The sequence below is a fragment of the Vanessa atalanta genome, chromosome 6, assembly GCF_905147765.1.
Source record: "Vanessa atalanta chromosome 6, ilVanAtal1.2, whole genome shotgun sequence".
In the NCBI taxonomy this organism is placed as follows: domain Eukaryota; kingdom Metazoa; phylum Arthropoda; class Insecta; order Lepidoptera; family Nymphalidae; genus Vanessa; species Vanessa atalanta.
In genome coordinates, this window is record NC_061876.1 from 13191923 (window position 1) to 13219100 (window position 27178).

The window sequence follows — 27178 nt, forward strand, 5'->3', positions numbered from 1 at the left end:
TTTGACATATTTTTGTTTAAAAAATAAAAAAAATTAAGTACAAATTATTATTTTTACGTATAAATTTAAATATTTGTTTTTTATCTGCCCATGTGGACTGGTAAATAACGATGAATATATTATATAATTTAATATATTAACAAACTGTCTGTTATTTAAAAAAAAATGGGAAAAAATACATAAAGTGTAGGGGTAGAAAAAAATATTTACAAATCATATAACAAAAATACAAAATTTTTATTTAATTTTTATTAATTATTTATACGATATACAAATAAATAATATGATTTTAAAGCGATGAATGTACATACTGTTGATAAAGCTATTATATAGCAATAACCGTGAATGATACCTCCTTAAGCAATGATATGCTTAAGGAATAATGATTTCCTAAAAAATAGTCATAGGTATACGACCCAATCTCTACATTGTCATATGTGAATTGGCAGCACTGTAGCACTGAGTGAAAACTAGCAACACTCATGTATGTCATAACAAGCTATCAAAGTCACAACTTCAGAAGAAACGTCAAAGCGAGTTGCTTACAGAAAGTGTACGGTTCGGTGATTAATATCAACTTTTTCTGTAAATATCTACAAAAACATTAGTGAAAGTTGTGATAGTTTGTTTAGTGTTTAACACGCATATGTGTATTAACAATGTGACTTTATTCCTCGTTAAGTGATCTTATTCACATCACATCAAATAGCTAGACGGATGGACCGCAGTGGGCAAAGTATGTATGTTTATTTTATTTTATGCACTTAATACTTTGTTTTGCTTGACTCTGTGTCATATTTTAATAAAGATAAGATATATATATATATGAATATCTAAATTTATTTTTTACACTACAAGTTAAGTAAACACGCGTGTATTTAGAACGCCTACGTAAATCAATTCGGTTTACCGACCTGTTTATACCGTACTAATATTGACCGTCGCTGTGTGCTCAGCTGATGTGATTCGATAATCAATTTTAGATTACCAGTATTTCCTAATCTAATATTTCGAAGATTGAAATACTAGACAGATAATGATGTTGCATACTTTTCTTATTCCATTTAGATTTATTCTCGACAAGATTTATTTTAGAAGCATGCGTTGTGCTATGCATTATTTATAAGTATTTTATCCTTTTCAAGAATTATCCATTATTTATTTAGTTATCTAGAATTTGTTTCTTATTTAGAATTTTTAATGTGATTTTATTGTTACTAATAATAATTGTTTCCGATTCATAACAGGTCATCAAAGCTTTTTTGCTGTTTTTTCTCTTAATGATAATATAATAGTATCTTTAAATTTATTTAATTCAGTTTTATAAAATATTTCAATGCCAAATCAATACTAAATAATCCTACTCAATTGGATGTAAATCATAGTTAAGAAACTTTAACAATAATTATTAAAATAATCAGATATGTTTATTGATAAATGCTATAAGATCTGATGGCCGATCAATATCCTCACATTTCAACACAGTAACCAAACAATAGAAATTGTTTGAATGTAAATAGGAGTAAACCTTAAGTTTCATCAGAGTTCTTATTGACAAATTTGAACTATTTACAGTACAATTCTAAATAATAAATTATCTGGTTATAAATTGATGTAACTGATTATTATCCTTGTTATAATAATAATTATTATTTTAGGCAGAAGCCTTGACAATATTAAAGCAATAATAGTGCTACATTTCAAACACTAGAATAATTAAATGATTTGCATCAATCTAACTTATTAATTTTATTATAATCTTCATAAAGATTGGCACGATGATGCTAGTGCGCTTAAACATGCGCATGGCGCTAGCGGCGCTGTGTGGCGGAGTGCTGCTTGTCACACTTTACTGGAGTCGGTGTGGTGACCTGGCTCATAGACCAAGTGAGTATCACTTATCAAAATTCTTATTAATTCTCATGCCTCACCTAATACTGTAATGAAAATATAATTTCAAAACTTTTTATTTACAGGAAAATTTTTTTACAATAGTATGTGAGCAGTTAAATATGTTTCGATTTTGAATGAGAAAAGGAGTAGAGGTTAAACATAGATATACATATTCCTTTCAAGTGTCTAATAGCTCTGCCACATAATGAGCAGCAAACAGTTTTTGATATAGCTTTAGATGAAATACCATTCCACTTAAGTATTTACTTCTTATATTCACTTTAATTTTACTTCCAAATTTCCGCTAACTTCGCTGACATTCAAGACGCCATATTTTCACGAACCAAATGAAGGATTTGATTGATTATTCAAGATTTCGACCAATAATATCATCTCAATTCAATATCAAAGTTTTACATTCATGTTTACTCCTCCTGCGATTGTAATAGACTACTATATATAGTCTGAATATACATGCTCAAATTTCAATAAAAAAAAAAATACGAAATATTTATAAGTACTTAAATAATAATTTTATGACGATATACGTCATAATTTGTTGATGAGCTTTGATGGTATTACGTACTATTACAATACGCGCAATCTATGATGATTGTCCGTGATTTTCGCACATGAGAAACACATGAAATCGTCTGTTATTATTCTCTGTTTGTTACTGTACTGTGTGTGATCGCATCTCTTTAACAAAATTACGCCCCCCAATCAACTCATTTGACAGTAAAAGCTATATAACATGCACTTCTAGTGACACTGACCGCCAATTTGGATCGTGCGTATTTTACCATGTCTATAAGCATTACACTTTTTTTCTGTTACAATATCGAACCTTTCTATGTATATAATTAATATTTATAATTTTCTCAATTACCAGTAGGCTCAGTCCTGTCATATGCTTCGCCGGATCGCGCGACCAACGAAATCGAATGCTCCATAAACGGCGAGTACTCAGTCGCCTGTCGCCGCGACCTCGACCAGATTTACGTGCCCTTTTCCTTTTTACACAAATACTTTGAGGTAAGCTGACTAACATGGAAGACCTCCAACTTAGAAAATATATCGGATTATTTTATAATTTATAGGTTTATGGATTTTCTTGGCTTAATGTTTTTTCCACAAACACGTATCCTAACGCTGTTTCCGCAAAATTTAAAGATTTGGTTTGGATTAAGAGCAGCAATATTTGCAAGATTTTTTTAATGTAAAATATAACGTAATTAACGTTTTTCCTTTAAACTTTTATTAATAAAAAAAAACGTCAGTCAATTTTCTCAATTGCATGTGTCTCAGTCTATCATAGTTGTCGCAATTGGTTTGTTAACGGTCGCGAGTTCGATCCTCGCTCATCAATCATCTTCTATTAGAAGATATCGAGTTTAAAGTGTTTATTTATTTGTTTGCTTTTTCTTACTGTCTCGTAGGTCTAGTAAAACAAATCAAAGTGAATCACTGGTCGCCGCTAGTAAAAAAAAATGAATTTTTCAATCAAGAATGAATACTTATCTTGGAGTTTGGTAATATTAACACTCCCACGCCTCGTAAAGCCGTTAATCCTTTACCTCAACTCATCCGGTCGTGTTCTATTGTAGTCCCATAAGATTTTGTCAGCGTCATCCGTGTTTGCGCACACACTTGCGATACACATTATAATATATTCTGGCTTCATTGGATGTCTATTCTCCGTTAGAATGGACTCTATGACCGAACTCGTTCAGGAACGGTCTTATTGTGCCTAAAAATTTAGATCTCATTTTCCTATACTTGTTTTTTTTTTCATACAAATCAATTAAATAGTATTAAGTTGACACAGACGACAGTTTAGATATGTGATATGCTATTCAATTACAAAATTGGCACACCGCAATATCAATGGAGTTGATTCGAACAATCTACTGCACGCATTCAGGCTATTTATATTCTCCTAACCGTCAAGCGTACCACTTTGCATTATGACAGCATGCTGTACGATATAAGTGCTCACAAGTCCATAAAAAGGTTACCGAACACGGATGGAATCTTTATCTTTTGTCGTTGTTAGTACTTAAAATATTTGAAAGCAAAATTAAGGTCGCATATGAAATATTCAATAAGTTATCCTCGAACCGGGTCGACTCCCGTCGGAACGAACATTTCCATTGCTTTAAAACTTAATAAAGACAGTGAAGTAGACTGATTTTACCGGACAGCAGGCATTTGTACGAGTTTTTGACACCGTAACACAAGGAGATGACTTAATACGACCTTAAATGCATATAACTAATAAATTGATAGCCATATAGCTATGGCTTTAGTATGCTGCAAGATAAATATTGATTGACAAATTATAGAAAACACTTTAAATATTGATAACATAATAGAAATGACGTAAGCATTGATATACCGAGAAATCACTTCGATTCAAACCGAATACATTTGTCTAAACCCTTTTAAAAGCTATAAAAAACTTGTTAAAAATAGTAATCAAGGTATTGTCCTGACAGATTTATGGTAAACTGACGTTTGTCGACGGAACGGAGAAGTTTGAGTGGTCCCACAGTTACAGTAAAGTGTACCATCCCAAAAAGAAATACGATCCTCGCGGTACATTCACGACCTTCGAAAACTACAATGTTGAGGTCCGGGATCGGGTGAAGTGTATAAGCGGCATCGAAGGAGTTCCAGTATCGACGCAATGGGAACCCCGTGGCTACTTCTATCCGACCCAGATAGCACAATTTGGTTTGGCGCATTACAGCAAAAATATCACGGAACCCCCGCCGAGGGTCAAGATTATCGATGACGGGGATAAATTTCTGGAAAAGTGGATCGTAAGCCAAGACGCTGTTCTGACAAGGGAATTTGACTCCGAGCTCAAATCGAACGTGCTAAGGTTTTCGACATCCGATCAAGCCTCGAGCCAAGTTTGGTTGAAAGTTAATATCAGCCAAGATTTTGTGCTAAGCATGGACTTGCAGTTAAAACCGAACTCCTCGATGACTGTCATACTGCAAAATAAAGACAAAAAGGAGACTGTTTATTTACATTACGTAACAAGTACACAATTAATATATGCACAGGTAACGTTGGATATTATTTCGATATATATGTTTTCACGAAAAAATCCGTTTTTATAATGCTTATTTGTTTTTGTAGGAAGACCACACGTACTACGGAATAGGTGTGGATAAAAAATGGCGTCGGATTACTCGGGATCTTATTATAGATATGCAAAAGGGTTGGGCGCTTCAGGATCGACCGAAAAGAAAGTCACCGAGAAATAAGTTTAAGGTATGTTGAATTAACGAAATATATCCAACATTAGGTTTATTCATTAGCTGCTCCGTGCGGTTTCACTTGCTTTAAACGTTTCTGGTCCAAAATATCATAATAAACAATTTTTATTAAGGATTTGTCTACGAAATACAAGATCCGACTGGTAGTTCCATAATAACTCTCTCGAACAAAAAAGAAAAATCAGGTTTAATATATTGGTATAGATAAACAATTGTCAGAAAACATAGTCCGACAATGGGTGAAACCTTATACGTTTTTTAATATCGTGTCGTTTACGTAAGTAACTATTATCGTATTAAATTAAATGATACATCTGCACCGGACACATTACGATTGTAAATTCTACCATATTGCAAAATAGTTTCTTATACTTTGTGCTTTACTCGTTTAGTATAAAATATTTTTATTTGTATGCAATATCGAAAAGTACGTTTCTTTACTATTTTTCTATCACTAGTCCGATATGAGCAACTAATACCGAAAACTCGGTCGCTTACTTTAATTACCCCGTTGACAGAATCATAAAAGTTCTTTCAAACCTAAGGATATTAATTTTTTAAGTCTTTTAAAAATTTTAAATAAGAAGGTAACCATAATTTCCAGTACCATAGCTCTGTCCGGCGTGAAAAAAACAAGGCTAAGCCTGACTTAATACAAAAGATAAGTAACTGTGTCTGAAAAGATAGAGAAAAATTAGTGATTTTTGTAAATGACGACACAATAGTGCTCGTACGTGCCCGCTTGATATAGTCCATTTGTGATATTCGTTTGTCTATTGAGCGCGCATGAGTCTCATAAGGCACGTATCTCACGTATCGGCGCAGATATCCGGCATCATCCTGAGCGGGTCGGGCGGCGTGAGCGACATCCGCGTGTCGTCGAGCTCGCACACGGCGCACTTCTACGCGGCGGCGCGCTGGCTGACGGCGGCGCAGCGCGCGCGCGGCGGCTGGCCCGTGCCCGCGCGCCGCCGCGTGGCGCCCGGCGTGCCCGACCTGCGGCCCGGCTGGTGAGTACCGCCTTCCTTCCGTTGTGTATCCCCTCATTCAACTAGTCATTTCTACTTAGCGAGAGCTAATCTTATCTCAGGTAATACTTACTCTTCTCCAGTGAGTATGGGCGCTTTACTGGGGAATTTAATTTAATTGGTGTTTAAGCAGCTCCATGGTTAGCCCAGTCAATTCACGACGTATTATCGCTAGCTTCACGTAACTGTTTCTCATATATCATGAAACTAGTTAACAAAGGCGTTTGATTTTAACCAAAAACAATGTATCTGACGTCGCACACCCAATCTCTATCTAACTGATTATCTCATTATCCTTATGAGCCCAGATGTCCTGGTTAAGGTATATGTTAACAACTTTACTAATAAATGAAGTTTGAAGTCAATTGCTGTCAAGTCTCGCACGTCATTTCCTTCCTCTAAATAATAAATGTGATCATTTGAATCGTAATTATGATTCGCTTATGAGTAATACGACGCTAAAATAAATCCATGACTTTGCAAAATCACGTCAAAGAGTTCATTAATCTCATTCATCAAATATATATAACTCCATAGAAACCATCAAAAATAATATCGTTTAACGTAAAAACTTATTCTTCAACCGTTGTCACAATCAATATTCATCTCTAAATTAAAGAGGATAGGGTATAAAACGGTCTCAGAACGTAAAATCTACAAGTGGTCGTCTGAGTAATGAGACCGTAAATCACATGTACATGAATATGCATGACACATTATTGTACGCTCATCAGTTAATTGCCTTGTAATTGACATTAATGATGTCATATCAAATAGAGACCATTCGCTCTATTAAATGATTCCTTCAAGAAATATTAGACTAGGTTATTGTTTTTCTGACGGTATTCGCTAAAAAATATTAAATATTTTAAAGTCACAAAGATCTAACTCCAAGTTAGTTTGATGTATTGACTACTTGATGGGCCTTTGTGCAGGCCTCACTCATCAGATATTCTACCGCAAAACAGCGGGACTTAGTATTGCTATGTTGCAGTTAAGGGTGCGTGAGCCAGTGTAACAAAAGATACGGTTAACATTTATTACAGCGCCAACGTCTGAGGTGTGCTATGGTGACCAAATGACCATCAGGTGTATCATATACCCGCCCCTTGCACATAAATTAAAGAAGTCGGTTAAATGAATGGTTTTACCTAAACTACCTCTCTTAATCGGTTGTCCATGGAAAAATATTTTCTAATCGAACTCTTGTAGATAGGCACGTTGAAACAAACGAACAAACTGTCTAGCTTTATATAACTGTACAGATTCATAAGATTTTTCTATAAATATAAAATAGTATCTTTAAGTTGTTCTTAAAACTTTTCGTGGTATGTTTAATAGTTTATTAAATACAGCTATGAATAGGGTCAATCTTTTCAAAGCTTCCCATGTGAATAACAAGCAATTAGTGCAGTAATCGGAATTCACATTTAGTTTGATCACATCGTATAAATATTTAGGTCGCGGTTTATTGCGCAGGCGCAGGTCCTACTTTAATCGCGAAGCTAACTGGGGCAAGATTAAAGGTTATTTATGTATAACGATTATAGAATCACTGACGTACTTTTCTATGTAGAGAATATGCTTATAGAAATATATCTTAGTTAATTTTATAATTAATATCTGTAATATTCGTAATATTAATTTACAAAGAACGATTAAAATTTTATTAAATTTGATAAGAATTAATACTGTGCCAAATAATGTGATCTAAAATTATTGAGATATTAACAATCGAACATACCTACCTATAAAAAAGATTGGTTTTATGGGACACTCAATAATATAAAAAGCCGTATATAATAGAAAGAGACAGAGAGAAAGAAAAGACTAGGAACGGGTACAACACCTTTTCCTTTCCGTGTCGATTTCTAACAGTTCACTTTACTACAAGAACTTCGTTCCAAATTACATACGCGTCGAACATTTAGCCGCCTCTTCAAGGTCATATTAATGTAACAAAATGAAACATGACTTTAGTTTGCAATATTATTTTATAGAGTATTGTGCGGACATTATTCTTTTGCCGCTGCAATTCCATTTAAAGAATGGCTTCGAGCCAAAGATGTAATCGTGTGGAGGTATTTCTAGAACTGATATGACATCGTGTACGGTTATTAATTACTCGTAATACTATGTTTTATGTTTTCTTAGAAATATATATAATTGTTTTAACGATTTGTTGATGTAATATTTGAATAGCGATAGGTCCGCGCAAACCAAAACATTTTCCTTGAGTATGCCTACATTATTTTTCAATGTCTCGGCAACTGGACTGCTGATGGGACTACTTTTTTTCCAAATCTCTGCTATTACTTCCTGTATTCGATAAACGTTTCTTTTCATTTACGCGTTGTTATTGAATAAAGAATAGTCCTTTTAATAATTTCACAACTTTTAAAATCGAATTATTACGCATAGAAGGCTTTTTACTCTATTAATATCTTTAACTGATGTATATCCGTTTTACGATTTATAAAATACTAGTTGTCGCCCGCTAGCGCTGTAATGGGTTGTCAGGTGTTAGGTACAAAAAAAAGGAGGCTATGCCCTTCCTTGATGTTGAAGCCTGCTACATAGTTCGGTAGTTTGGCCGTATAAAGCGTAACAGACAAACAGGGTTACTTTTGCATTTATAATATTAGTATAGATAGACTCGATATACTTACAGACATCAGGGACAAAACTTCTTAAATCCCAAGGTAATAAGAAATCTACAACTTAATAACTTGTAATGTTCATTTTGTCTATGTATCTATAGGGGATCCAAAAGTGAAGAATGATATTTGGTCGTAGTCAGGGCAAATTATTTTTAAAAATGTAATATACAGAAAATGTAAAGTAAGCAATGCCGTCACGATTGCGCAGGCACTCAGCCATGAGTCAGGGGCACGGCATCTCGGTGCTGTGCCGCGCGTACTACCGCAGCGGCGACGCGAGCTACCTGCGGGCGGCGCAGCGCGCGCTGCTCCTGCTCGACGTGCCCAGCGGCGCGGGCGGCGTCAAGGCGTTGTGGATGGACAAGTACGTGTGGTGAGTATTTGTTAATATATTTACTGAGCGTTCATGTTGTCACTTATATACGTAGACTTCGTTAACTTTATATTTATCGTCAACCAACCATTGTCAACACTAAAACGGTAATAAAATATTACAAACCATTTCTCCGATCCCAATTACAGGTACGAGGAGTATCCCACACAACCGCCTCTATTTGTCCTAAACGGTTTCATCTACACGCTGCTCGGCCTTTACGATCTCCACGTTATGGAAGGTGAGAATTCCGTATCTCTAGCCAAGAAGATGTTCGACGACGGAATGCTGTCCCTGAAAACTTTGCTGCCGCTCTTCGACACGGGCAGCGGGAGTTTCTACGATCTCAGACATTTTACCTTGGGAGTCAGTCCGAACATCGCGAGGTGGGATTATCACGCGACTCATGTCAACCAGCTCTACCTACTGGCGGGACTGGATCCTGATCCGATATTGATAAATACGGCTAAGAGATGGGAGGGTTACATGCAGGGTAAACGGGCGGCACACAATTGACAAGGCTCAACCTTGATAAGCTTTGAGTAAACCGGCAAGAATTTCTAGTCGAAATTATCTGGATTGTAATGCCCATCACTTGTTTGGCTATCAAGGAGAGAGGCTGCTTTCTGAGACGAGTACTACTTGGAGTTCTCTTCGCATTTACAGACTTAAGAGTTGGGCAGGAGAGGATAAATATCTTCGAGGAGTAACTATATGATGCATAATACGTTTGTCTCTTTGAAGTCTTTTATATGCTATTGAAGTTTTCAAGAGTTTTTTTCGTAAACAATTGATTAACTAATATTAATATATTAAGTCGTATCACAAAAATGTTCAATCTCAACATTTTATATGATGAACAAAAGACAATCTACCGAAAAAAATATTACGTCAGGGGAAGTGTGAATGAACGAGTATTGCCAAAAAGACCGTAGGTTATTAAAATAATTTCTATGAAACCCAACGATATAACAATGATCACACTCATTTCCTAATTTTTAACGAAATCTTTTGTACCGAAGTATATAATATATCGAATAGACTAAACTCATGGCTGTCTTTCTACTAATGTGGTAGAAAATGAATGTCAAAATTTGTATATACATATTTTTATTGAAATAAACGGAGAATTGGACCTATAATAAATAAAAAACAAAATTCGCATACCATTGAAGACTGAAATTTTATAAAGTACTATGTTATCCGTTTTTAAAACGCTTAACATAATCAAACACGTCAAATGTCCCGTTATTGAATCAGTTAAAAAATGTTTCATAGTTCTAGCTTGTACGAAGTCTATAAAGATTTTCTTATTATTTACGTACTTAATTATAACATTTATAAAACGTTAATAAGCACACTTAATAGTTACAAGCCATATCACTGTAAATATTTATTTATTTTGTAAAATAGGGGTAAGTTATATATAAATCTCAGAACACTTGTATAAAATAGAATTAATAATTATATCGAAATTAATTTACCAATAAGAACAAATGTCGTCTAATCACCAAATTTAAAAAAAATAATAATCAATTCGTTGTGATTGTAAATATATTAATTTTTCGCATCACGATGTATGGATTTATCATCGGTTGAGAAATTAAAGACGTCATCAAAACTCTGCTGTAAGTTGTAATAAAATAATAATTTAAAATGTCTTGGAATTGAATTTCATACATGTATATTTATATTTTTTTATTTTATTTGCATTTCATTTACGAATAGCAAACTCTTGCCACACAGTTTATAGTATATTTATGCAACAGATAATATATTATTTTAAGAAGAAAGTAGTTTTCTTAAATAATCTGTTAAATGTTACTATCAGCGAGAAGTTAAAAGAATTTGTATATGGTATTTTTCGTAACAGACAACACCGGTCCCTGTCGCCATCTTGTCGCTTAAGTTTCCTTGAATACATTTTAAATCTAATAATAGGCTGTTTGACAATGCGAAAAATAAAGTGTCGATTATTATAATCAGTATGTATGGTTATTCAGTAACGAAAGTTGAAAATAATAATTAATTTATTCAATCCATATATATCTCTCATAATATCCTTTTTTATTAATAAAAATGCATTTTTTTAAAAGTTTGTCACGTGATACAAACGCCCCTGATTGGTCGGGTTTATGATAACGTTACTTGCTTGTTAACTTCGTCTGCCTACTGTATGTGGATTATATGTGCCACAGATTACAATACAGGCAAGTGCCGTCACCAACCTCATTACAGCGCCATATTGTCAAAGTAGCGTTTTCGCGCGCTATTTAAATATGGAATTTTTAATTTGATATTTTTCAGCAAATATGTACTAGAATTAAAAAAAAAACAACTGTTACTGGGTTCCTTAACCTCTACTAAATAATATAAAATGGATTTTAAAAACCAGTCAAATAGCCTATTGTAATAGTATTATAAATTAAATATTGTAAAATGTATTTTATTTATCTTTTAACATATTCGGTTGTGATCCGAAGCACAAATTTGAATATGGTTAAATTCAAATAGATGTATAAAAAAATCTTTATTATATAAACTAAGTAAATATGTGAATGAATACAATACTGTACAATCGAAACGTAGAATCAATAATTAACAACAAATGTCGAAGTTTAGCGACCAGTGTTAGTGACCCAAAATTAGTTTATTAATTTAAGAAATTTTGGAGAAAAATACACAACTAAATATAGTATCGAATTCGGGTATTCCTTTATTTAACTGTGTGATATTTTATATTACATTAAATTTGAATGCTATTTGGGCATGATTTTTATGTATTTATACGATTATTTCACGTACGACTAGCACTGTAGCTAAATTTTGACATATAAAGTAATAATTGACACTAACCACAGATTATTAATTATAATTAATATATTATGAATATAGATATTTAACTTCCATATTTTATTTATCTTGCCAAAATATTCTTTTTCTATACATATTGTAAGTGATTTTTGTTTTAAATAATCGAAGTAGCAAAATGTTTGTTAGTTACGCACTAATGTTAATTTAAAACTATTTATTTATACTAAGATATTTTACGTAAATCCAATGTAGGTTAAAGCGTACGTCGTTTGCAATAAGTCTGCATGTAAAAATTTATATCCTTCGATAAAAAAAAAAATATTTTAATTATTGTATTATTGAAATTTGACATTAAACCTGAAGGGCGCTATAAACATGGCTTAACTCTGCAATCAAAATTTACTAGAAGGTTAAAGACTTATAAACTGTGGAAAAAAAAAGTATTGAAGTCATTAGAGACACATCGTTCTGCTTTAAAACATCGAATTTAAAATAAAATCAAAGATCGAATCGAATTATTTTTCGCCATAATCAATTTCCTTTTTTTATTATATCAGAATCGTAAAATTGGACTCGCCGCACACGGTTGACGCCGGTGGCCGCTACATGCTACAATCGGCGAGTCCAAATAAAATGAATGAAAACTACTGTTAATATGCCGGCGGCGCAATTTTGTGGTCGTGGCTCGTGTCTGCCGACCCTAAATGTCAGCTTGTATACTTATGTGAACAACCGTCATCTAAAATTCAATTCTGTTTATGCCACCAGATTTCATGTCAGATTCCGATGTTGTTTTCTTTTGTTTGTTTCTAAGGTCCCACCTCAGCACTCGCCTGTAATGTAACTGTCTAAGATTCGATTTTGAGCATTCACAAACTAATGCTCGATTCTTCTCTCACGCTGATGTAATGTTACAGATTGTATCATTGCCGGTTGCGCACTATAATTATCAGCTCTTCTCGCTTATATTTGTAACGCTCGAATCTCAACGGTTACGATAGAGGCGTATGCTCCCGTTAAGAGGCCACCTTAACATTTTTACATGCAGACGATTCTTTACACGACACTGTAGAAAACATTCCACTCCGAGAGCTTATTAGTAGTTAATATTGATAGTTCGTTATTTGATTTATTTAATTTGTTAAACTCCTGTATGTGTGGGTGATTAAATGTCGGTATATGAATATGTTTTGTTTTAAAAATGTTTATATTATGGAACAAAATAAATGTCGCATATACATATAACGACATTTGTATGATTATAAAGAAAAACATATATCTATCAGTAGAGATGTAGGTTTAGCGGGTGCACTTGTGAATGACAATAAAACGTCTAAACAAATTCGTTCGTTTTATTTATTTAAAACAAAAACAATAAAATGGAAAGTACGTCTTACAAATGGGGACAATGATAATCTAGTCAGTAATTACACGTCTGCAAACGCACGAGCGCCCTCTTCTCCGCCATCACCATCTTGTCGAGCGCATCCTGCATTTCGGGCCAGGGCTCGTAGCGCTCGTTGATAGTAAATATTTTGTGGACTGATGGATACCGTAAATTCATGGTGCGTGATATGTTATCGCGGCTTCGCGTTGAGTACACTACGTCCACCTAAAATATATTTTTTGCTTATTAATTCAACTTCGTTTTTTTTTTTAAATAAATATGTTAATTTACATTACATATTATATATGGTGATGGGCCAGTGGTGATAAGATGTGAATTTTCATGTGTTTTTTTTTTTGTGTTTATAATTCATCTCGTATGCCACGTATAGCATCATAGGAGAGTAAACTACAACATTCTCCTCAAAATAAATTTACCCAGCGTAGTAGGATTTTTACAGGCTGTTGATGGATGAGAACAAAAATCCCTAAACTACCTGTTCTACATCCACGGCTTGAGGTGGGATTAACTGTGTTAAATACAAGACAACACACGACAAGCAGGTTGAAGAAAATTTGTTTTGACGAAATAGACGGTTTCAATTAGATATATCTAATAATCGTTGCCTGAGGCAGTTATTTACATACCTTATTTTTAATGGCCCAAGCTATAGATAATACCATAAGGGTTAAACTTGTGCATGTCACAAGAAACAAAGGTATAATTTCCCAGTAAGTGCGCAGAGCGTACGTCAGGTGCAGCTTCCTCGGTATCGGAACATCGTATTGAGAGGGCGGTAGTAAGCTTCCAATGTGACGCGGTGTTGGTTTTATTCTCGGCACTGGCACCAATATTTTCCGAGGAACAACACGTTTTAAAATTGCGGACAGCATAATATTCTAATTAAAACGGAAATTTTCAAAAAACATTATACGTTATAAAAATACGGTATAACAGTTATTATTTTTCACTGAAGAGTATAAAATTGAAATTTGATTCTAAATTTAAAACGCTTTATTTTAAAAAAATATTATGTCCTTTAATTATTTTTTATTTGGTTTATATGTTGTATAAAAATATGTTAATTTCTTCATATACATAGTATAATTTTTTCATATCGTTATTCTTTCTCTAAGGGGTACTTGACGTATTTTACATAAAAATATATATCTGGCATATTCAAATAACAAATTATCACATCATGATGATAATATTCAATTATGTCAAATTATAAATTTAAAAGTCAAAAGTTAATTTTATCGCGCAAAATAGAAATTAATTTTAAGAACAATATATTTAGCCGAGAATTAGCTTAATTAAAATATGAAAATTGTTTTGTGTGATGTATCCAAGCGGAATTGCATTTAAATTTTCACGTCGAACAAAATCAAGGCAAGTTGAAACGTTTCTTAGTTTATGCATTAATTACATGTTCACTCGTATATTACTGGTATTTTATTGAAAGTCTGCAACATATGTATCCACAATCACGCATTGGATTCGTATTGGGAAATAAGCTTCGTCTGCTCAAAACGAAAGAGCAGGCCTGAGCCCAGCAGTGGAACATTTACAAGCTGTTATTTTTATAAATATATTTATTAAACAAAATATTTTTTATTTTATTTTACCAGACGTGACCCTGGGTAATGATACTACGCACTCCAAGACGGCGCATATCACCTCGTACGAAGTTAAGATACCGTGCTATTAAGAATTTCCTACGAAGAGCTTTAGGTAACCAAAACGTATTGTTATAAAGTCATCCTGACTAAACTGCGCTATACTCCTTGTATAATGCAAAATTGTATACGCAAACACAGTTAAGGGAAGGTTATCAGACATGACCACAACAAGCACCCGGGTGGATGCAAAGACCTAACATCGCAAAAAATATTCTTAAAATTTGATCACCATCGGCGAGGGGTTCCCCCCTCTCCGTACAGGCGTTTTGTACCCCCTGCACCCTGCATCTTCCTAATTGTCGAACCAAAACGCATTTTTTGACTCGAACACAGATTCAGAACTATATAAATATAGAAGTTAATTGAAACTATAAATTAAATAATACAATGATTTTTAGAATAAATTACACGAAATTAATGTTTTCTTTAGGTACCTCATCACAAGGAGAAGTTTTAACAAGTTCAAGTATAGGAGTCAGTGTCGCAGACTTTAAAAATAAAATAGAAGAATTGGAGCAGCAATTGAATAGCATTAGCCAACACTGCCAGGATATAGAGAACCTCAAATACACTGTCAAGAAAGACTCAAAAAATTTGGCTCTTGTGGAAACCATTGAAAGCGATAGCGTACAAAAATACGAAAAACCAAAGAAAAAACATAAAAAGGTTGAGACGAAATCGTTACATCATAATTTGAGTAGAGAACATCGGAAACGTGACGAAAGTCATCACGTTTTCAATGTAGGAAGTCATGACGAAAAAAAAGATATGATTTCATTTGAACCAACTTTCAGTAAAAAAAATACGGATATACAATTAAATACGAAGAGTAGAAAATGCTGTACAACACATGAAATAAAAGATCGTCAGAATAACGTTAAATCGAAATACAATAAAACAGCGCCCATCTATTCAACAACTAGCTTTCACTCGTTAGTACTTGGACCTAAACACAAAGATGTTAACTCTGGCTATTATACTCATCGACATAAGCTCCATCCAAAGACAGAATACATTGAGGCCCTTGTCCCAACGGAACTCAAAGATAGAGAAATCATAAAAAGAAATTTATCACGTAAAGATGATAACCATGAAAGGCAAAATAAATCTCGGCGACATAAACGCGAAATCGCAGACTTAGATGAAAAATTTATAGCGGATATAATTGAAAAACAATATAAACCTGTAAAATTATTTGGTAAAAGACATTCAGATTTCAGCCAGTTCTCGGCACCGGTATGTCGCGACCAAGAATTTCGGATGCGAGAAGAGATTCCAGAGGGAAGTGAACTTTGTTCTTGTTGCTTCGATGAGAACAGGAGGTTCAGGTACCGCTATGTTCGAAATAATGACCTTAGTGATATGAGAAGTATTTGTGACACACGTTTGTACAGTACGAGAGGACATCGGAGTTATAAAAATTCTAGACGATACGTTGACGATTACAACAATTCGGCATTATATGATATTGTTCCTGTTAAAGAAAAATCAAGTCCAAAGTCAAGACGGAAATTTTTTGACGAAAATAAAATGATTTATCACTGTAAAGAAGTACCACCATCCCCGAGAACTCAGAGACCAAGACTTAATTTAAAAGTACATAATTATACTGAATACGAGGATAGTTTAACAAATGTTCGAAATCGAAGTAAAAAAAATCCGCATCACGAAATCTATAGAGATGAGTGTGATAATTTATCAGGCTTGCAGCCAGTACAAAAAAGAAGAAATGAAAGTTCGATACATATCAAAGCAGAAAAGTCTAAAAACATAAGAGAAGACATTGAGACTATGACCAGCTTACAAGCGCATAATATCACAAATGAGCCAGCAACCAACTCAAATAATGATACTACATTGAATACACAAGTAACAGATTCGAGTGTTGATAAAACAGATAAGACACTCGGTGAAATTAAAAATATTTTACAAAGTTTTTTACTGGAAATAAAGAAAGATTCGACACATGAAGAAAAATCTACTACAACAAACAAAATCGATACCGAGCAACAAGAAAGCAACAAAGTAAATGCAAACACGATACCAAATAGTAGACATAGTATGAACCAAAACTTTGGTCAATACGGATTACCTCCATTTCTGCCAACATTTCCAAGTCCATGTTGTTACCCAATACTTCCCTTGTGTCCTATGAACTGCCTTCAAAATGGGTACATGTTACCGAATCCAAGTTTGACATGCATGGCTTGCTCAAAACAATCAAAAGTAAATGCATGCCCTGAAAAGGAAACCTGTAATAACAGTTATAATACTTCGGAAATGAAGACGACTAATGAAACCCAAGAGCTCATTAAAGAAATTTACAAATTTGTTTCACAAAATCCAAAATCATCTCGTAAAGGTGATGATTATTTTAATAAAAACAACATGAATTGTAATGAAAGGTGTGGTTTTGATAAAAAAATGCACACTAACAGAAGTGTTGGTAGCTCTAAAGGCTACAAACATGATGCTAATGTCGGTACGCCCATGAAGTGCTATTCTAAAAGCTGTGAGGCGATTAGATCTAGAATACCTTCGGAAGATTATTATACTACGAATGCTAGTTACTCAGACACGGTACTGGAAAAATTAAGTTTAGAAGCAACAGAATCATCTTCAGAATCTGATGTTAGTACTGAAGTTCCTATGAAAAAGGTAGTTATTTTATTTATAATTCTAAGTATACTATTTTAATCAGTTAATATATTAAGTTTACTCATCAACTACCATTGGTGTGATTTCTAATGTGCCAATAAAGGGTGAGGCAGACTTTTACGGTCGAACACCAGCAAACGCCTAGCTGTGGAAATACCTTTGCTCATATAATTCTTGAAACGATTTTCTTTTTATATTATTGAAAAATGAATTTTTCCTGATTAAATATTGTTCTTAATTCAATGCAACCTTTTGTCTGACACTAACATCAAACGACCTTTTGCAGGGTAAACGAGGCGCATTTAGAAAAGTAATGAGGTCGCTGCGTCTTTTTCGAAAAAAGAAGGACGTTATCGAAGAAGAAAGCGAAACTACAGTGCATGTCAAACCTAAACAGAAACCGCCATTTAAACAAAATATCACCACCTATGCGATGCATGACCAGCAATACTTTCACCCACCACCTATAACAAAACAGCACTTCGGTCCGCCTCACTCACATGAGCACTGTTATAATTGTGATCACAGGAACATCAGAAATATCTCACAACATCCGATGCGCAATGAGTTCATCGATAAGCAAAGACTATATTATGACCACATGATCCCACCACATCGGAATCCAATACATTATTCACCTGTGCCTTTGGGTCCGAACTACGATCCACATTACCACCAGCAACAAACTCCTCAAGTTCCGTTGTGTCTTAAAGAAGTTGAAGTAAAAAGCATAGGTACTCAAAGTGTAAGAAAAATGTCCATATTTAGTAAATTCACAAAGAAAATTCAGCCGCCTGCAAACCAATACCAAACAAGTCAACAATACTACACGCCGCCAACTCAAAACAAGCCTTCTTTATGGAAAACTTGGCAAGAGAAGGCTAAACAGCAAAGCACTGACCCGTTGGCTTTTTCTATTAAAACTCAGAAACAACTAGAGCAAGGAGATATGAAAATCAGAAGTGCAATGCTTAAGAAATTGTTCTATAAAAGAAATCCATTTTCTCCTCGAAATCTGATTATCAAAACAATACTCGGAAAAGATAAATCGAGTTTCGGTAACCCGCCTAAGATGTATAAACCACGAATGTTCTTGTAAATGTAAAGTGCATTTTTTAAACAGTGACGTATTGTGTATTATGTCCCGTTGCATTGCCCTAAATTAAATAGTTTTATTTACTTGTTTTATATTAGTTTTTTTTACTTGACTGCCTATGCCACAGATCCCGAGGTCTAGGCTTAAACTTCAGGTTGGGCCGATCCGTTATCCAGCCTGAATCAACTACGACGTTAGCCAAACAGCGCCTACTTTGCTTTTGATTGGTTATCGCAAATTTAGTCAAATTAACATCTTATAATCGAAAACATTAATTAATCTAGTGAAAACCTACCTTAGTTATTAATAATACAGTTTTATAATAGAACCACTTAAATAATTTGTGAAATTCATAGCAAATTTAACGAACACGACTATATATAACACATATTTTATAAAACTTGAACATGGTCGTTTTCTTTACAATAATATTCAATGAAAATAATGACAAATAGTGAAAAAAATTGTATAATTATATTTTATCCAATATTTACCAATTTCTTCAAAAAGGGTTTACTTTAGACGAGACTAATTTTAATTTGTTCTCTTCGGAGATGACAACTCAAGTGTCGACATTGTTGACAGCGTAGTATCTCATTGGACTCAGATTTTTCTTTAAAAGATAATGTAAAATTCATCAAAATTTTAATGAATATATATAGGTAACAAAATGAAATCATTTGTTTATAAAGAGTAACAGAAGGTATCGTATAGTATCGTATTTCTATTCGTTGTCTACTGAACCTGGGTGTGCTTACCTGAAATAAAAATAGTGTGTTGTTTCTCAGTGTTTCTTCAAAATGGATTATGATGACTTCCAAAAACCATACAAACAACGTTTTAAGGGTGTTGAAAACTTTTTACGTCGAGTGGCTTTCAACTTAGGTGACATAATTTTTTTTTGTACAAAATTATTAATTTGTATTAAAATTATTAATTTTTATTAAAAATTTAAAACAATACACTACTGATTATTTAACATTTCACAGGCAATACTGCGTCACAGACAGAGGTGAAAATTATATCATGTATTCCAATAGACGTAACCGACCTGCAACAAAAGATTATCAGTCTAGAAAAGCAATTACACGAAGCTAATGAGCATGTTTCTCCTGCTGATGTTCCTGCTCCTGCTTCTGCTCCTGCTCCTGATCCTGCTCCTGCTCCTGCTCCTGCTCCTGCTGCTCCTGACACTGCTCCTGCTCCTACTGATAAAGCGAACGAAAAATCAGAAAATATTCCCAATAATAATAAACCTTCCAATGGTGTAAATTCAGCTCAGAGAAACGGAACAGGCTTCAATAAGAGGTCTAGTACGGTATCCTATTGCACCAGTAGACAAAACGACAAAGTTAGGTCATCACAATTTGGGTCATACAGTGGAGATTATTCTTCCAGAATAAGGAAGTCGAATGTCTCTTTTGTTTTTCCGGCCCTAACAACACCCAACAATAAACACGAATATGAGTTTAATATTCGTGAAAATTGTAATAACGATAGTACTGCTGCTTTTGATCGTTATAGAAATATCTTCAGAAAACGAAAAAGAAAAAATAATTGCAAGGGTAGTAATAAAATGAAAACACATCTAGTATACTACGCGCATCATACGGCTCATAACCCTTTTAAAATAACCGACGATTCCTTAAAATACAACGGCGCTATAAGTAACAACGACGAAGTATGTATATCTTATTTAAATAAGATTATTCGAAGACAGTATGATCCTAATGAGGTTGTAGAAGAGTTTTCTAATACGAGTAATTTTTCAAGACCTATATGTAGAGATGTTGGTAACACTCATAAAAATATGAGTAAATACGAATCAGAATCTGATACATGCTCTTGTTGCCATGACAAATTTCGGAACATCGACCATTACATGACCAAAGGTGATTATGACTCAATAATGACAAAACTACATACATCTCTAGATAACACTAGCTCTTATTACGATTCCAATCACTACGACGTAATACCTGTTAAAGAAAATAGTAATAAAACGTTAAAAAATAATAATGAACAAAAATTGGAAAATGAAATGAGTGTGGAAATGAAATGCTGGCCTGAACATTTACGAACGAAACAAAAATTTCAGCCTTATTTATATAACTATCAGGCTGAAATACCGGTTAAACGGCGTACTAACAAAATATTACAAGATATGTTCTTGAGAGGAACAAATCAATCTGTTAAGCCAAGTAAAAAAAAGGAAAATACAAGAGTGCCAAATCAACAGACAGGTAGTGTCACGTCTAAAAGTTGTTGTATTGATTTTAGTGACGTATATCCAAAAAAATGTCCCCGACCCACTAAATCGCGAAAAATCGAAAATCTTACAATATCGCAAAAACATGAATCAGTTGCCACAGACGAGATAGTTAACAAATTGAATGTTAATAATCAAAGCACACAATTAGATATAAATAAAGTTGAGGATTATAGAGAGCTAACATTAAGCCAGATAAAGACTATATTGCAATCTGTTTTAGAAGAAGTGAAAATAAGTACCAAAGTTAATAATACTTCGGATGAAGTAATAAAAAAAGATGCTGTCGTTCAAAAAGGTGCATCACAGAACAGCCTGCCGGGTGATTCCACCTTTCTTCACAGCTACACTTACAATAACTCTTACAACACAAACTCTCAGCTTGCTTCTTGTTCAAAACAAACACCTCAGAGCCCATACGGTGTCACTGGCGTTCCCTACCAACCTCTTAAATGCTTACAAAACTATCCTGTGTTTATACAACCTGCGCCAGGAAGACATATGTGTGCTTGTTACTATAAGAAAAGTTCTTACAAGCCACAAACAAGACATGCTATGACTGCGGCTACTAATACTGACAGGGAACAAATATCGAGCAGCAGCGAGACTGAAAAACTTATTAAAGAAATATATAAATCAATGGCCATAAACATGGACTTTCCTAATAAAGACAGTTCAAAAAGCGAATGCAATGATCTTAAGCCATCTAATAACGTTTCTTCCAACACAATAGAAGTTAAAAATATAGGAGTTTCAAACAAGATAGATATTAAAGTTGATGCTAAGGTTTCTCCTATTCAGTCATATTTAAGCCAAACAAAGATAGGATACGAATCGAAACAAGGAATTCATTTAAATAATAATGAGAGATACTGCGAGAGAGAAAGATTCAAATTTCACAGTGTTCACAGTTCGGATTCCATCGCAGAAGTTGAAAATGAAACTGATGACTCAAGCGATGAAACCGACAGCGTAGAGACATTGGTATTAGAAGAGGAATATAAACAGGTCATTTTTGTATAAAATATTATTCAACCATTCCTTCGATATTAATTATTTTTCTCCAAAATAATTCATTCTCCGACAATACGATCCGAGAGGGCCCAGCGGTTAAAACATGTAAATCTTAACCAATACTTGCTTACTTGGGTTTTAACCCAGACGTGTACCGTTGATTTCCATGTAGTTCATCTTGTTCGGGGCAGTAAAAGAAAATATCGTGAGGAATCCTGCACTTGTTGATTGAAAATCTGCCACATATGTATCCACCGACCAGCATTAGAATACACTAGTCTTGGCATTTCCACAAGTGCTCTAGATTTCTCTGAACACTTACTTACGTGTTAGTTAGTCCTGTGTGGGGGAACACGAGCCTTAATCCAGGCGTCTTTATCCAAAATTATTCTTTCAATTAATAATAAGATTTGTTGAATATATATTTTTAATTGAATATATTTTTCGGTATCGTATTATATATATACGTATACCATTGAAGCATCGTAAATAAAGATATTATGACTGTATTATTATCAGCTAACTGTCATATTATTAGTATTGTGTAACCATAAAATAATTTAAAATTCCGATATATATTGTTTATTTTTTCTAAAAACATTATCGTTATATACGTTAACGTTAACGATAAACGTTAACGAAACGAAGTTCTTGAAGAATAGAATCTTAGTAAAAGTTAATTATACTTATTTTATTGTTGATTTAGTTTATACCAAATTAATTCAATTTACAGGACAGAAAAACGAAGAAAGGTTTCTTCAACAGAATGCTAAAATCAGTCAACTTATTTAAAAAGAAAAAAGAAATGCCGACAGAAAAGGAAGTAAGTGACTCCGACGATTATGAAACCGTCTATAGTGAAAAATCTGCAAATGTGTCACCGAGCCGTTATAAAAAAGCTAAAACAATAGCTCCATATGATCGCGCTAGGACCAAGCGATCCCCATATTTGGAACAAGAATTCAGGCGGCAGTGGAACGAAGGGTTAGCGTTCCGCGAACAGCGAGAAAGTATATGTTCTTCAGAGAGGCCAAATGTGACACATTCAAACCAAATTCCTACAAGACCGTTATATTGGACGGACTTCGAAGCGAGAAATGCAGCCGTTTATCACAAAACACCAACTCAATATAGAACGAACGATGCCATCAGACAAAATGAGATTGGTATTCAACAAAATGTCGCCAAGAATAGTAAAAACAAGGAGAGACTCGGGTGGCTTAAGAAACACAAACTCGGAGTCAACTGCGGCGAACAATGGAAGAAGTTCATCCTTGAGAGTTGATAAGTATCCTAAATTGTCGCGTCGAATGTTAACAATTGTTAAATTGCGTGTTTTTACTGTTTTGTTAAATAAAAGTCTTTTATATTTTATTAGAACTTTATTGTGAGTTTGAAATAAATTACTTAAAATATGTCATAGCTAACGATAGAACGATTACCTTAGAAAAATTAAAACATAAATAGATATATTTATGCGTATCACTTAGACTAGAGAATTCGGAACAGACGAGGGTCGGTAGGGCGACCGATCTGAGCCAAGAATTGAAGAATTATCAAATTGTTAAGGCTACTATTAATAATTGTCGACAAAATGTACACAAAAAGCCCTGTATCAAAAAAGCAAGAACTACTTGTTGCATTTCCCCTCTACTTTACATTTTACGTACTCTTCTTAATACTCAGCGATGGCATCGAATATTTTACGTCATCGATTACGAATCTGTAAACAAAAAAAAAATTGTAACAAGAAAATTTATTAACAAAAGAATATACAAAAAACGCTACACTTTTGTCTACTGCTAATTAAATAAAAATATTCAAGAAGTTATCAGGTCTGTATTTATTTTATGATGTAACATAATGGGAACGAAACGTTAATCGAAGGCCGTTCCAGAAAGCAAATGTAGAAAAAATAACATAGACAAAATGTACGCGACGCGCCTGTAAAACAGCAGCGGCAGCGGCGCCGTGCTGAAGTGCCACAGCGCGTGCGCGTCGCAGCCGCGGCGCGGCGGGAAGTCCAGCAGCTCCAGCGACAGCGCGGCGCCCGACAGCAGCGTGCTGGCCGCCAGCCGCCACGCGTAGCGCCGCGCCCGCCGCGCGCGCCACGCCCAGCCCAGCCACAGCAGCGAGCCCGCCGCGCCTGAGGGTGCCAGTCACGCGGGGTGCTAGTGCTCGCTTCACTAGACTACCGGAAAAAGCACTTAGCTCCGGCTAAAAATGCTCGTCGTTTTTGAGTTTGTCATTAAGCCAGCGTGCTGGAGGTGCCCGATAAGTGTCGATTGCACGATAATAATTTTATATCGACTCCCGTCGCTCGGAGTGTCGCTCTGCAGAACTTATAAAACTACGGAATTTGAAATGTAACTTAGATTTGAATAAAACAGTATACACTGTCGGTTGTCCTCACCAAAGAATATATTGACTCGCATATTGTAGTCGTAGTCGATCCGACCCGAGTAGAGGTAGCGCGCGTGCTCCACGTAGTACGCCAACGTGAGAAACAGAAGTATCGCTGCTAGCTTTTTCCTCCTGTATAATATTCTGTAAAGTTGAGAGCATATTATTAGTAGCTAGAAAACATGAATCCTTACGTGTTATGCTTACGTGTTAGGGCCTGGGAACTTGCCATTCTATTTACAATTTATCATGCATAGTAAAGAAGAAAAAAATATGTCGAACGAAAATCTTCCACATCTTTAAATCAACGTGGTGGAACAAGTCAGCAGTAGGACACTCTCGAGCAGTATACTAACTACTACTTTGATTTTTCGTAAATTTGAAATAATATTTTGTCTATTTGTTGAGTAGCCAAAAATCTGAGTTATGAGCAAGAAAGATACCACAGGAGACCACAGATGTCTCAAATATCAACTGGCCAATGAGAATAGAAGACTTCCGCTTAAACCCCACCTCCCTATTTAATAAATTTAAGACCCCCATCCCAATATGAGAATGCCATGACTGATAGTTATCATGTTTTATAATTTCATTCAATTCATATTTAAAAGATTATGTGTCACCTACCTTACGACAGCGGCTATGAATAAGCTCATAACCATTGACAGAGCACATGCATAGTCCATGAACTCCGTGAAAGCAGTGTCCCTCGTGTGGAATATTATGGACCAGATCCATGCATTCATACAAACCTAAAATTATGCGAATTAATAAAGTTAAACAATAATAATATAACAAGAGTCATCTAAAATCATCTATGTTGAGTTGGCACAACAAAGCCATTTAAAAATAGAGTAATTATCAACCAGAACACAGTAATGGAAACTGTTGCTTGAACAGCAGATTGGCAAAATAGGTGATAACTGGACTGTACCAACCCAGAAACACCTGCACAAAGACTTACTACTAAACTAGTAATAAAATATCTATGGATTTAACATAATTTTTCAGGACTTTCTAATTATAGAAGTACATTATGTAATATATTATTCAAATACCACAGCAAAGGCATGCCAGAACAAGACATGTGGTGTACTCCTCACTGATATTTCTTGTAACTTGGAATACATGTACATGTGAGTTATCAGATTTAGCAGAGATGCAAAGGCAGATGCTGGTTCTTGAACACCCAGGATGCGTTTAAATGGCCACTGGAAAGAAATCATTTTTGGCTTTAACAAATTATCAATATACTTTATTATATGTATTGTGTAAGACCTTTGTGTTCTACTGTTGAAATTCTAAGTTGAAATATCAAATATATTTACTTATTTTTTAATCAGTATAACATCATTTCTTAAGCAAAAATATCATGTTGAACAGAATTAAATACATATATTCTTACTTTGCCATGAAATTTGGGTACTTGATACCCTCTCTCCTGGAAAGCTTGGACAGCTCGCCACATGCATTGGTAGCGACATTCATCATTACAGCTCCAGTTGAGCAAGCGATTCCATTTATCTTGCACTTTAGCTGAATCTTCTTGGAATGCTCCTTCTAATTAAAATTGTATTCAATTTAAATAAAGATAATATTATAATACTATTTTTTCTATTGGTAGGACACTTCCTACCGTGCCTTGGGTGAGGCAAAACTCCAGCAGTGGAGATATAAATAATATACAATATTAAGCAATATAACATTAAAACAATGAAGTCTACCTGACCAATTTGGTCACGGTAGACATTAGACTCTACAATGAACAACCAACTGCCCGTGAGATAAGATATGATGCTTTTACAAATCCTGCACTCTCCAGATTTGATGAGACAGTAATCCGAAGTGACTATAGAGTTCAGTCTCTACAGCAAAACTATTATATGCTTAAGCTTCAACTTTTTACTGAGAATATTTAAGAATTTCTTGATAGAGAAATTCAAAAACCATTTATAGGTCTCACTCTTGGATCTAAGATCCGAGCTTTATCAATATAACTAAAAAGACAATCGCGTCATTATAACCAAATCCTTATTATGATGATAAATTTGTTTTTGCTTCCAAAAATAATTGTTTTGTTTAGGTTTAAGGAAATACTTGCCTAATGTACAGTTGGCTTTACTACAACTTTTAACACAGTTTTGATAAAAAGGTGATCTGTCGCCGTCGCTACTCAAAATAAAAGGTAGTATTAGGATAAAAACAAATATAGAAATGTTATGTTCAAATTTATACATATTTCCAAGAAATTAGGAATTAAGATATTTATATTAAAAATCAAATGAAACTGAGGCGTATTTATTTATATGCTATTGTATTCCGTAAAAAACATAGTTATATGTTATTATTCTTTTATATGTTTTTGCTGGTTTTCATAAAACGAATTTCTTAGAGATGGATAATATATTTTTTTATATCTATACTTGTTTACTTGAATAATTTGACAATTGACATTCACTTGCTACTTGCAACTTGCAAGTTGAAATATTACAATCTATCGATTATGAAATAAGATTACTAAAATTTAAAATTCGGATGCTTAGTATTCAAAATGATTATATTTGTAAATATTTCTTATAAATATATCCTAAACTTATTTACCTATGTTTGA

General features: G+C 34.2%; 5 protein-coding genes across 5 annotated transcripts; 3 read left to right on the forward strand and 2 right to left on the reverse strand.

The window, feature by feature from the left end:
- The first annotated feature begins 528 nt into the window (after positions 1–528).
- Positions 529–11463, forward strand: LOC125064813 (D-glucuronyl C5-epimerase B). The gene is made up of 8 exons (XM_047672052.1): positions 529–736; positions 1770–1887; positions 2786–2928; positions 4392–4967; positions 5044–5178; positions 6009–6193; positions 9080–9244; positions 9394–11463. The coding sequence occupies exons 2-8, from the start codon at positions 1779–1781 to the stop codon at positions 9758–9760; spliced, it is 1680 nt and encodes a 559-aa protein (XP_047528008.1). The 5' UTR covers positions 529–736; positions 1770–1778; the 3' UTR covers positions 9761–11463.
- A 1942-nt stretch (positions 11464–13405) lies between these two features.
- LOC125064572 lies at positions 13406–14387 on the reverse strand. Its single transcript, XM_047671682.1, has 2 exons — positions 14093–14387; positions 13406–13670 (listed from the first exon to the last, which is right to left on the reverse strand). Exons 1-2 carry the CDS (start codon positions 14336–14338, stop codon positions 13479–13481), a joined length of 438 nt encoding a protein of 145 aa, XP_047527638.1. The 5' UTR covers positions 14339–14387; the 3' UTR covers positions 13406–13478.
- Positions 14388–15085: 698 nt separating this feature from the next.
- On the forward strand, positions 15086–18971 carry LOC125064683. Its single transcript, XM_047671866.1, has 3 exons — positions 15086–15179; positions 15558–17785; positions 18072–18971. Exons 1-3 carry the CDS (start codon positions 15092–15094, stop codon positions 18882–18884), a joined length of 3129 nt encoding a protein of 1042 aa, XP_047527822.1. The 5' UTR covers positions 15086–15091; the 3' UTR covers positions 18885–18971.
- A 556-nt stretch (positions 18972–19527) lies between these two features.
- LOC125064706 lies at positions 19528–23538 on the forward strand. Its single transcript, XM_047671889.1, has 4 exons — positions 19528–19584; positions 19670–19766; positions 19871–22158; positions 22898–23538. Exons 2-4 carry the CDS (start codon positions 19682–19684, stop codon positions 23447–23449), a joined length of 2925 nt encoding a protein of 974 aa, XP_047527845.1. The 5' UTR covers positions 19528–19584; positions 19670–19681; the 3' UTR covers positions 23450–23538.
- LOC125064976 (post-GPI attachment to proteins factor 3) lies at positions 23533–26876 on the reverse strand. The gene is made up of 7 exons (XM_047672341.1): positions 26669–26876; positions 25973–26127; positions 25626–25778; positions 25195–25319; positions 24578–24711; positions 24109–24310; positions 23533–23887 (listed from the first exon to the last, which is right to left on the reverse strand). The coding sequence occupies exons 1-7, from the start codon at positions 26802–26804 to the stop codon at positions 23827–23829; spliced, it is 966 nt and encodes a 321-aa protein (XP_047528297.1). The 5' UTR covers positions 26805–26876; the 3' UTR covers positions 23533–23826.
- Positions 26877–27178: the final 302 nt, after the last annotated feature.

Bases quoted from the DNA above. Each gene is read 5' to 3' on its own strand.
- LOC125064813 (XM_047672052.1), top strand. From the start codon at position 1,779: ATGATGCTAGTGCGCTTAAACATGCGCATGGCGCTAGCGGCGCTGTGT. The intron at 5,179-6,008 runs GTATGTTGAATT...GTATCGGCGCAG, and splicing joins CACCGAGAAATAAGTTTAAG to ATATCCGGCATCATCCTGAG. The intron at 9,245-9,393 runs GTGAGTATTTGT...TCCCAATTACAG, and splicing joins TGGATGGACAAGTACGTGTG to GTACGAGGAGTATCCCACAC.
- LOC125064572 (XM_047671682.1), bottom strand. From the start codon at position 14,338: ATGCTGTCCGCAATTTTAAAACGTGTTGTTCCTCGGAAAATATTGGTG. The intron at 13,671-14,092 runs GTATGTAAATAA...AATATATTTTAG, and splicing joins CTTGGGCCATTAAAAATAAG to GTGGACGTAGTGTACTCAAC.
- LOC125064683 (XM_047671866.1), top strand. From the start codon at position 15,092: ATGATACTACGCACTCCAAGACGGCGCATATCACCTCGTACGAAGTTA. The intron at 15,180-15,557 runs GTAACCAAAACG...TGTTTTCTTTAG, and splicing joins TTTCCTACGAAGAGCTTTAG to GTACCTCATCACAAGGAGAA. The intron at 17,786-18,071 runs GTAGTTATTTTA...GACCTTTTGCAG, and splicing joins CTGAAGTTCCTATGAAAAAG to GGTAAACGAGGCGCATTTAG.
- LOC125064706 (XM_047671889.1), top strand. From the start codon at position 19,682: ATGGATTATGATGACTTCCAAAAACCATACAAACAACGTTTTAAGGGT. The intron at 19,767-19,870 runs GTGACATAATTT...AACATTTCACAG, and splicing joins TCGAGTGGCTTTCAACTTAG to GCAATACTGCGTCACAGACA. The intron at 22,159-22,897 runs GTCATTTTTGTA...TTCAATTTACAG, and splicing joins TAGAAGAGGAATATAAACAG to GACAGAAAAACGAAGAAAGG.
- LOC125064976 (XM_047672341.1), bottom strand. From the start codon at position 26,804: ATGTATAAATTTGAACATAACATTTCTATATTTGTTTTTATCCTAATA. The intron at 25,320-25,625 runs GTATTTGAATAA...GCATAATTTTAG, and splicing joins TCTGGCATGCCTTTGCTGTG to GTTTGTATGAATGCATGGAT. The intron at 24,311-24,577 runs GTGAGGACAACC...TGGCACCCTCAG, and splicing joins GCGAGTCAATATATTCTTTG to GCGCGGCGGGCTCGCTGCTG.